Below are 11344 nucleotides of genomic sequence, written 5' to 3'. Positions count from 1 at the left end.
GAAGAAAGACTGATGGAAATGGAACTACCAACTTTGAAGGATAGATGGGAAAGAGGAGGTCTAATAATGATGTATAAGTTACTAAACCGTATGGAAAAGATAAATAGACACGACCTGGTATCACTGATGGAGGATGGAGATAGATGAACATGGGATCACCAAGATCATGAAAAGTCAGTGTTTGAGGGACATTAAAATGTTTAGTTTTCCACATAGAACGGTGGACATCTGGGACGGATTAAGTAAAGAGATTGTAGCAGCAGGAATTGTGCACAATTTTAAGGAAAGAATGGATGAAAACAGATATGAAGACAGATCACTATGAGCCCCACTCAAACCCTGTAATACACAACTAGGTAAATACACACACACACACATCTGACATTTTTATGAAAAATACAAAAGGACAAAGAGGATTTACCTTACAGTAGTATTGTATTATGAGGAACAATAATAATACCTCTGGCTGTATTGTTGTCCTGAAAGGTGCACTCATTTCCCCCCAAAAAAACACTATTCATGCCTCTTAATAACCTGATCCACCTGTGATGCTTGGGCTTTGTGGGTGACAGTATGATGAGGTGTGGGTGGGGAGTTGTACCAGTGAGGCGGGATGTAGTACCAAGACGGGGCAGTCTTGAACACGGCTGGCTGCTTGCTGTACCACTCAGGCTCCTCTTTCAGCCAAGTAGGAGGAATCTGTAGAGGATGTAGCAACTTAAGGCATTGCTCCTCAGCTCACTTCATAATAATACTTTGTATGGTCCTATCAGACTAATAAAGGGCCAGAAGTTCAGAGTTTTGGAAAAAAATCATTAGTCTTTTTAATTTCAGAATCATGGAAAATGCATGCTTTCCTGAATCAGAGTTTAACTTTTATATTACTTTTCCAAAAGTTTAATAGGAAGACGAGTTTGTTTGAAGAGATTTAAAGGTCCTCGAGGGATTAAATCTCCCATTGCATTAGCTAGGTTTGATTTAGGGAAATTTAAAGGTCCTTGAGGGATTAAATCTGTTACTGCATCAGCTGTTCACATTTCTATTTTGTAACTGTATAAAAATACCCACAAACATTTCTAGAATAAAAACAGTGATGAAAAATTTTCTCTGCAAGAAGTCTCTCTGGCACTTAAAATGTGGTGATCCACAAATAAGATGTGTGTTGTAAATCTTCAGCTTTTTGGGCAGAAAATACTTAAGTGCTAAAGTTAATTATTTGTATGTTAGTTTGTATCTTATTCTCAAATAACATTTCAATAAAGTGCATTGAAACACGTTTAATTCAAGAAGGCTGTTTCATCATAGGTGAGATAAGAAATTAGCACTGTAGTTTTAATCAATAAATAGCCTTCTGGTGTTCAGAGCAGTCTATCACTAGAGTTGTGTGAAGGCAACCCAGTATTTCTCAGTAGTCCACATAAGACTGGTATAAGAAAGGGAAGAGAGTTTAATGTATTTATTGACTGTGATGCAACAGTAAATCAGTCACACATACAATACAGTCTGTTTTCCAATGTCTCAGGCTTATAGTTTAAGGTGGAAATGCCAAACACGCGTATATAGGTAATACTGTATAAGCCACAGTATGGTGCTCATAAGGCAAGATTTCACATAGTTTTTTTTTTTTTTTTTTTTTTTTTTTTTTTTTAAGAATAATCACGAAAAATAAGCACTGCACTATCCTTGCATCATCACAAAATTTACTGAAGAAAGTATCTATATTCAATGGCGCAAATGTTGGATTGCTTCATTATTGCTAGTGAGGATATGAATTTCTGTTGTAGCAGTATGATTTGCCCTTGGTATGAGTTTGACTTGCCAAAGAGGTGAGTTAACAATCTTGATACCTCTATGGCCTGGGGGAGAATGAAAAGAAATCCTTGCAATAAGTGTGCCTTCACTGCCTTCAAATAGTGACAAATGCCAGTAGCTGGTAATTAAGCCTTGTATTGTGTTCCTAATCTAATAATCTAGGTACCATAATTAATAGTTACATGATCTTTTGCAAAGAAACCCACTGAAGAGAGAGAGAGAGAGAGAGAGAGAGAGAGAGAGAGAGAGAGAGAGAGAGAGAGAGAGAGAGAGAGAGAGAGAGCTAATTGCACGAAATAGGTGAATTAACCAAATCCCACAAGATAATTTGGTTACCTGGTGGGTAGCTGGTGCCGGGGGCAGAATGGCATCATGGTGTACTGGGGCAGGAGGACCATAAATGGGGTCATTCTGTACCTGAGGGTCACAAGGTTCAGGAACACAGTCTTTCATGCTATTGTTAAAATAGTAGCCTTCGTCACACATTCCAAGAACCTGCTGAAACTTCAACCCGCAACTTGCCACATTTTCAAAACAGCTGTAATGGTATGTCATACATCAATAGACCAGTTTGAAATCAAGTGCTCTGCAACTGCATTTGACTGCTGGTTTCATCTTCACATTAGTGTATTATTATTTTTTATTACTACCATTATTTTTTCTATTTATTTATTTATTATTATTATTTTTTTTTTAACAATAACAACAATACTTACTAGTAGAAATAGCTACAGTCATGGAACATTGAAAATACTCCTTCCTCCTTGCATAAGTCAATCAAGATCTTTACATCCCTCACAATGTTAGAGTGCTTCAGAAGCTTCTGTTGAGTGGAATGCGGATCAGCAACTCTACGAAGAACTGTGAGGGGAAAAGATCAGCAGTAGGAAATGGAGGTATAAACTGATCATGATCAGAATTACACATTCAGAACAGTATATATAATATATATATATATATATATATATATATATATATATATATATATATATATATATATATATATATATATTTTTTTTTTTTTTTTTTTTTTTTTTTTTATTTATTTATTTTTTTTTATGCAAGAGGGGAAACTGGCCAAGGGCAATACAAGAAACATAAAGAAAAAAGAAAGGCCTACTTGAATACCAGTTCCCTTAAAGGTTAAAAAGAATTTGCCAAAAGTTTGGGACAAATGTCTTGAAACCTCCCTCTTTAAAGAAGTCAAATCATAGGAAGATGGAAATACAGAAGCAAGCAGGGAGTTCCAGAGTTTACCAGATAAAGATATGAATGATGGAGAGATGGACAGAGTAGTGGTGAGAGGAAGAAGAAAGCCTTGTGCAGTGAGGCCACAGGAGAAGAGGCATGCAGTTGGCATGATCAGTAGAGGAGTTAGCATGAAAATAGCGATAAAAGATAGAAAGAGATGGAACATTCCGGCAGTGAGAAAGAGGCTGAAGACAGTCAGTCAGAGGAGGGGAGTTGATGAAACGAAAAGCTTTTGATTCCACTCTATCTAATAAGACTGTGTGAGTGGACCCAGCCCAAACATGCGAGGAGTACTCCATACAAAGACGGATAAGGCCTTTGTATACAGAGTTAGCAGTTGGAGGGGCGAGAAAAACTAGAGGAGACGCCTCAAAACGCTTAACTTCATAGAAGCTGTTTTAACAAGAGATGAGATGTGAAGTTTCCAGTTTAGACTATGAGTAAAGGACAGACCAAGGATATTCGGTGTAGAAGATGGGTGACCATTGAGAGTCATTGAAGAAGAGAGGATAGTTGTCTGGAAGGTTGTGTCAAGTTGGTAGATGGATGAATTGAACACTACCAACTTTTTTTCTGCCCTAATCAGAAACCTTAAAATATCATAAGTCAGGCATTCTGTGGCGTCCCTGCATGATCTGTTGACTTCCTGGAGGGTTGGTCCTCTTTGAAAGGAGGTTGAAAGATGTAGGATGGTATCGTCAGCATAGGAGTGGATAGGGCAAGAAGTTTGGTTAAGATCATTAATGAATAAAAGAAAGAGAGTGGGTGGCAGGACAGAACCCTGAGGAACATCACTGTTAAAAGATTTAGGAGAACAGTGGCCATCTACCATAGCTGCAATAGAACGGTCGGAAAGGAAACTTGAGATGAAGTTGCAGAGAGAAGGATCTAGAAACCGAAACCATTGGGGGGCAGTTTTGAAATCAAAGCTTTGTGCCAGACTCTCTTTTGATATATCTAACGCAACAGCAAAAGTTTCACCAAAATCTCTAAAAGAGAATGACCATGACTCAGTAAGAAAAGCCAGATCATCATCAGTAGAGAAGCCTTGACAGAAGCCATACTGGCGATCAGATAGAAGATTGTGAAGTGACATGTTTAAGAATCTTCCTATTGAGGATACATTCAAAAACTTTAGACAAGCAAGAGATCAAAGCTATAGGGCAGTAGTTTGTGGGATTAGAACAGTCACTCTTTTTAGGAACAGGCTGAATGTAGGCAAACTTCCAGCAAGAAAGAAAGGTAGAAGTCGATAGGCATAATTGAAAGAGTTTGGCCAGGCAAGGTGCAATCACGGATGCACAGTTTTTGAGCATGATAGGAGGGATCCCATGAGGTCCATAAGCCTTCTGAAGGTTTAGGCCAGCGAGGGCATGGAAAACATCGTTACAAAGAATTTTGATTGAACGTATGAAGTAATCAGAGGGAGGATGAGAGGGAGAGAAGCCAAGAATCATCCAAGGTGGAGTTGTTAGCAAAGGTCTAAGAGAAGAGTTTAGCTTTAGAGACAGATGAGATGGCAGTGGTGCCATCAGGATGAAATAAAAGAGGGAAAGATGGAAGAACTAAAGTTATTGGAGTTGTTTTTGGCCAGATGCCAGAAATCTTGAGAGGCGTTAGAGTTTGAAAGATTTTGACATTTCTTATTTATGAAGGAGTGTTTGGCGAGTTGAAGAACATACTTGGCACGATTCCGGGCATCTTTCATATTGTGGCTGTTTCCTATACAAATAACAACAAATAGTGCCCTTATTATCCTTGCATCTGCTTTTAGAGAGCAAGAAGGATGAGCGCAATGTTAATACATACCAATGGCCCATGGACGATCAGCAAGACTAGGAATGCTGGAGTCCACGCTGGCCACCTGCCTGATGCCTTGCCACTTGTTTCCCGGTCCTTGGAGCACCGCGCCCAACCCGCTCCTGTCATGAACCGCTGATCCACCGCCTGCCATCGCTGCCATCACCAACAACACTGCCGTAGACCTTTGCCACATCTGGAGAACTAATTTTTTTCTACACAGAGGAAAGATAGGTTGTTGAGATAATCATGCTCCGTCCAGCGTTACACAAGAGATGGTTAAGATGAAATGGCGCGTTCTGTTGCCTGGGACCTGTATACAGTCGATTCTTATCGCGGGAATTTGTTAGTATGCCTCTTTTTGGTTAATTGTTCGGGTGATGTCATGGGTTTTTGCATGTCACCAGCTGAAACTCTCTCTCTCTCTCCAGGCTGCACAACTCTCACTATATGTTCGTTGGCTGCGTACTTTGTAATTTAGGCAGCGAATCAAGGTGATCCCATGGGTTGTTTACCTGTATCATGCGTGGGACGACGGAAGACACCTGGTGTGAACAATCCTCAGCTCGCTACTAACTTCCCGCTTCCCGCTGCTTGCGCCTCTGCACGCTGTACTAGGACAGGTTCTGTTGACCTCCATGACTGGGAGTGGTAACTTTTTTAAGATTTTTTTTTTTTTTTTAGATTTATTAAGAAAAGAGGGGGAAGATACAAACAAGGGGTGGTACAGTACAAGATACAAAAATACATAGAAATACAGAAATACAGAAGAGGAGTAAAGTTGCTGGTCGGTCCAGCCTGCTGCTTTTGTTGGGTCGAAATACATAGAAACAAATTATTAAACAAAAAGATACATACATACTAAAGTAAAATAAAAGAAAAACAAATATAAATAAACAGTAAAAAGATATACAAAATAAATACATTATACATGAATAAGTAAAAAATCAATAGAAGATGGTCACCCGTCCAGGTTCGCGTCGGGCACAGCATTGCTTAACCTCACTGGTCCGGTTGGTCGCTCGTCCAGGCACGGGCCGTGTAAGTGTTTACTTCACTACACTAGACTTTTCCTTGCGGGTACGGAACGTTTTTGTAGAAACTGCGGTATCCTTTGCGCCATCTCTGCCGGGGATGAAGATACCAGTCATCCACGAGTAGGGGGATTCGCGGAGGGGGGTTGATGACTTCGTTGGTCGACTGGGTTCCGGTGTCGGTTGTTGCGGCCAGAGTATATACAGAGATATACTCTGGGCGCAGCCACTGTAGCGTCTCCTGTCTTGCCTCGAAGAAACGGGAACTGCTTTGAGGGATGAGAAGATGAGCGCTGCCAATCAGATTCTCCCCCACTCGATACATCTATATAGCAAGACATCCTATACCTTCTTCTTTACTCTTTCTGTCTCTCGTCCTCTGACTACTCACTGCTAGGTGAACAGGGGCTACACGTGAAAGGAGACACACCCAAATATCTCCACCCGGCCGGGGAATCGAACCCAAGTCCTCTGGCTTGTGAAGCCAGCGCTCTAACCACTGAGCTACCGTGTGTGTGTGTGTGTGTGTGTGTACCTTTACCTAGTTTTACCTAGGGTTCAAACAAGGCTCATAGTGTCCTGTCTCTTTACCTCAACATATCTAACTTTATTTTATATATATATATATATATATATATATATATATATATATATATATATATATATATGTGTGTGTGTGTGTGTGTGTTTCACTGTTTCACTATTTGATCTGCTGCAGTCTCTGACGAGACAGCCAGACGTTACCCTACGGAACGAGCTCAAAGCTCATTATTTCCGATCTTCGGATAGGCCTGAGACCAGGCACACACCACACACCGGGACAACAAGGTCACAACTCCTCGATTTACATCCCGTACCTACTCACTGCTAGGTGAACAGGGGCTACACGTGAAAGGAGACACCCAAATATCTCCAACCGGCCGGGGAATCGAACCCCGGTCCTCTGGCTTGTGAAGCCAGCACTCTAACCACTGAGCTACCGGGCGTGTGTGTGTGTGTGTGTGTGTGTGTGTGTTCACACATGTACGTACGTACAGTCATGGCTGGCAGGAACAGGTTGCTGCAGGCATGCACAGCGAACAAGTTTAGCTGTCCAGGGAAGAGGCGCGGAAAGGGTCGGCGTCCCGAAGTCAGTGACCCCGACGGGGCGGCGAGTACTGTATGTATACCATGGTCTCCCCTTCAGTGTCACAGTCAAGGTCAGAAGGATTCATGGGTCAAGACGGATGCAGCGAATGGTTGGTTTTATGTACACCTGCCCAGGGTCTATTAGTACCCTGGCCACAACGGCGAGTCCATCGTAGAACACACACACACGTGTGTGTGTGTTTTCGGATAGTGCTTGGTGATTGTAATCACTTAAAGCAGAGCCCAAGACATGTCGAGAAACCATGCATCATCGACTTTGTGTATAAGATGATGAAAGCCCGACGTCGGAAAGTGCTGAAAAGCTGCCAGATTCGCCAGATAACTTAACTTAGCACATTCAACTCGGTATGCTGGAAATTTTTTTTTACGTCATATATGTGCTATCAAACTAAGTAATAAATTATCATGACCATCTCTAATCAGCTTCACCAAGCACAGAGAACGTAATATGGCAAAACGAGCCAAAAATGCTTGGTTCATGGTCTCAGTTTTTGGGACACTTCATCACCTTGAGTGAATTACATTATTTTCAGTAAGCAAGCACATTTCATTGGTTCAAGTAAATTAATTAGCAATCAAATCCAGAAAATGTGACGAATATCAAATAAACACGATGTTTTGATGCAAAATCCTTGTATGACTTCAGTGAAAGATTGTCCGTTCCGTATTTAAACAACATCAAGCACTTCCTGCTGGACTGCCCCCGCTTCCACTCACACGGTCACACCAAAGAAGAATACTTCAGAAGACACCATGGAGACATTTTCAACCGAAAAGTGGACAGTGTCCCAAATGAGGGATTTTCTTAAGTCGAGGAGTATACATCGTGTCTCCAATAATCTTCTTCGAGCCGCGTCTTTCTTCCTGGGAAACACAGTCCATCCTTTCACGCCTTGGTTTTTCTTTTTTGATATAGAATTGCAGCCAGCTACAGCACATGTATAAACCGGCATTTTGTTCCAGCTCTATGAACACTCCACATGAGCTTCCAAACAACCGCGGGCCTCGGGGTTGTTTTGGTGTTTTGAGAGGACTCGGTGTTCCCGAGTTCAGTTAGTCTTTTCGGTTTGATATGCCTTCGGCCGCAAAAATGTTGCTCTACCAAGATTATTACAGAATATATTCCTTTGTAATATTTAGAAAAGAAACAGTGCTCTCTGTTGAACTATATGAAAAAATGTTTCAAACCAAATATATAGTTGAGACTAGTAAAAAATGCGAGAGCACTGTGAGTATAAAGCTTATAATAACAGTTTTGTAGAGTGTGTATTACCAGATCATATGGATAATGTTAGGATAAATACTTGGAATTAATATTTTGAAGTACAAAGACTCAATACCTCAAGATTTATTATGATATGAATTTTAGAATGTGTGTCTCTTGCGAGCTGGCTGGCTGTATACCGAGTCGCGTATTAAAACAGCCAGCGATCAATGGCAACCCAAGAATATCCGACGTCGGGAAACAGAGCCAATAGTGATGGAAACATTTTTCCTATAATTAGAAATAAAAGATATATACGTACTATGGAACCATAAATCATTAGTTTTGTGTTAAATCTATCAGATTGTGAAACCAACAGCAGATGATATTAGGAGTAGTTTCTCTGGCATATATGGTTTTATGCCACTATGTTATAGGAACATACAGTAAAGAAAAAAAAAAAGCACTTTTTATCTTATATGGAAAAAAAAAAACAGTTTGTCTGCCAGTGGGTGTATCTGTATCTGCTCTTCACGGAAGAAAAAGAAACGCTGAATTGACTTTCATGAACTTCAGTAGTTAGTTGTTGGGGAATTTCTCTTTATCTGGCCAACGCCTAGTAATTCTTCTAATATTATATGGAAGGATGATTAAGAGTGGAAATATACATAGTATATATATTAGATAAGTGAACAGCTGTAGTGTCAGGACATTCAAAACCGACGAAAATCACTTCATTTAATCAAATCAGATAGATGTAATGAAGTCGCACACTCATGACGCGTGGAGGAATATGTGCAGTTGACTATATAGACTATCTCTGCTAGAAACGAGTTATAACTTATGGCAAAATTATATTTATTAAACCTCTTCATTTCGAACCCGCTCCGCTCGAATACTTCTTAAGTGACGAATCTCCCCATCCTCCCCCATTTAGGTTAGTGAACAGCTTTTTATGAGCTGGAGCAAACAGTCATATACGTATTGCTACTTTCACCTGTGTGTGTGTGTGTGTTTGTGTGTGTGTGTGTTGCTAGACAAGCTTCCGCCTCCATGTTTATTATAAACGACGCGTAACCAAAACATGCTGGTAGTAACAGTTCAGTGACGGGGTTATTGTGCCAGTTTTACTTATTACGTAACGCCAGGCATCCATTCACGACCATACACTAGTTCGTTATTAAGTCACCTGTGTGTGTGTGTGTGTGTGTGTGTGTGTGTGTTGCTAGACAAGCTTCCGCCTCCATGTTTATTATAAACGACGTGTAACCAAAACATGCTGGTAGTAACAGTTCAGTGTGACATAAAGGAGAGACTAGCTAGGTAGAACAGAGAAGTGCCGCGTCATGGTGACGGGGTTATTGTGCCAGTTTTACTTATTACGTAACGCCAGGCATCCATTCACGACCATACACTAGTTCGTTATTAAGTCACCACTGGAAGTAGTCATAACTCGCAGCTTTGATTCAGCTGGTCATTCCTGCTGCTTCAATACTGCAGCCTGATAATATTGTTGTACAGGAAAGTAAGAGAGAAGAGTAATACGTTCAACTTTTCTGCGACTTACTAACTGGTAACCTAACGTCTGTCTGAGTAGTCACGATGACTTGACGTTTTACAAGATATGATTATTACGTCGTCACTACTTGAAGGCTGTGTGCGTGGTGTTGTTTTCTTCACTCGTTCTTCTTTGTCTCACCTGATTCAGTTTATTGTTGGTCCATGTATGACTTGTTTTCACACTAGGTTCGAATCCCATTATGAGCCGCCTTGATTTTTGCAATTTGTCGAGTGGTTTAAAGTTACCTACATGTCACCATAATACCCAGGTTCTAGGTGGTAACATCAAAGATGGGTCCTAATATGGGTAACATTGTAAATAAAATTGCCTACGGCACTAATAAGTGGAAGCAAGCAGCGCTTCTCATACCCTTCAAGTATACCTACAGGCGCTATAGGCCGTAAAAAAAAAAAGAAAAAAAAAAAAAAAAAAACTACGCGGCTCACAAAATGCACATGATATTTAGCATCATCAGTAATAAGTATCATCAGTAAGCATCCAAAAAAAAAAAAAATATTTTCTCTCTCTCTCTCTCTCTCTCTCTCTCTCTCGTCCTGTCCGGTCTGCATTCACGTTCTGTCAAAGCTGTGTTTAGCCTATCTTAAATAAAATGCATCAATTGATCATTACAATATATGCCTATTCCGTGAAAAAATGCAGAATAATTTGTGGTGAAATTTACGCGCGCATATTGAAATAACTATAATTCCGTTCAGCTTTGCAGCGCCCTTAGTAGGAGAAGGAATGGAAAATGCTTGTCATATATTTGTTCCATCAATCATTGTCTTACTACATCTTATCAGTGACATTTTTTTTTTATTTGATCCGTGATTTATCCAAAGAGTGCTTGACTTCTCACGTGAACACTGTTACTGTTTTACGATAACAGTTTATCTACTTTAAGATTTCATCTCTCTCTCTCTCTTTCTCTCTCTCTCTCTCTCTCTCTCTCTCTCTCTCTCTCTCTCTCTCTCTCTCTCTCTCTCTCTCTCGTTACATTATCATCACAAATAAGAAATATTATTAAAATATCTGAGCAACTATTGTTCATTGCTAACATTAAAAGCACCGTCAACATTTGTTTCCATTAAGATAAAATAATAAAACGAAATAAGGAATTAGTTTTATTTATTATCTAGGCGATATAATTAATTAACCCTATTTTTATTATGTTACAATTTAGCGTAATATCATAGCTTGCTATAAGTTTGCATAAGTTTTAAAAAACCACTTACAGCAAAAGGCATCACTGAAAAAAAAGAAAAAAAAAAAAATATATATATATATATATATATATATATATATATATATATATTTTTTTTTTTTTTTAATGAGTAACATTTCTTAGGATTAAATAAATGTATAAGTTTGGAAGATGAAATGCCCGTGACCACGACACTTGCTGGACTACCAGACTTATTCACTTCTTGAGGTCATGACACACATCAAGGTCGATCGTCTCTAGTACTGTAGCAAAGTGTGTGTGTGTGTGTGTGTGTGTGTGTATTCACCTAGTTGTACTCACCTAGTTGT

At 39.8% G+C, this 11344-nt stretch overlaps 1 protein-coding gene across 4 annotated transcripts; it reads right to left on the bottom strand.

Annotated features, from left to right (window-relative positions):
- Positions 1-373: 373 nt before the first annotated feature.
- On the bottom strand, positions 374-7373 carry LOC123518961. 4 transcript variants are annotated; one of them, XM_045280037.1, is made up of 6 exons: positions 6933-7373; positions 5379-6166; positions 4873-5059; positions 2529-2673; positions 2149-2350; positions 374-699 (listed from the first exon to the last, which is right to left on the bottom strand). In XM_045280037.1, the coding sequence occupies exons 2-6, from the start codon at positions 5385-5387 to the stop codon at positions 514-516; spliced, it is 729 nt and encodes a 242-aa protein (XP_045135972.1). In that variant the 5' UTR covers positions 5388-6166; positions 6933-7373; the 3' UTR covers positions 374-513. The 4 variants fall into 4 exon arrangements, with proteins under 4 accessions (XP_045135972.1, XP_045135971.1, XP_045135974.1 ...); XM_045280036.1 differs by having other exon boundaries at positions 5379-6163; XM_045280039.1 differs by having other exon boundaries at positions 4873-5067; positions 5379-6163; positions 6933-7368.
- Positions 7374-11344: the final 3971 nt, after the last annotated feature.

The sequence above is a fragment of the Portunus trituberculatus genome, chromosome 44, assembly GCF_017591435.1.
Source record: "Portunus trituberculatus isolate SZX2019 chromosome 44, ASM1759143v1, whole genome shotgun sequence".
Taxonomy (NCBI): domain Eukaryota; kingdom Metazoa; phylum Arthropoda; class Malacostraca; order Decapoda; family Portunidae; genus Portunus; species Portunus trituberculatus.
The sequence above is the reverse complement of the archived record's forward strand: the minus strand, read 5'-3'. Positions and strand labels throughout refer to the sequence as shown.

Coding starts and splice junctions, on each gene's coding strand:
- LOC123518961 (XM_045280037.1), bottom strand. Junction 2,351..2,528: donor GACTGTAGCTATTTCTACTA/GTAAGTATTGTT, acceptor ATACCATTACAG/CTGTTTTGAAAATGTGGCAA. Junction 700..2,148: donor CGGCACCAGCTACCCACCAG/GTAACCAAATTA, acceptor CATCCTCTACAG/ATTCCTCCTACTTGGCTGAA.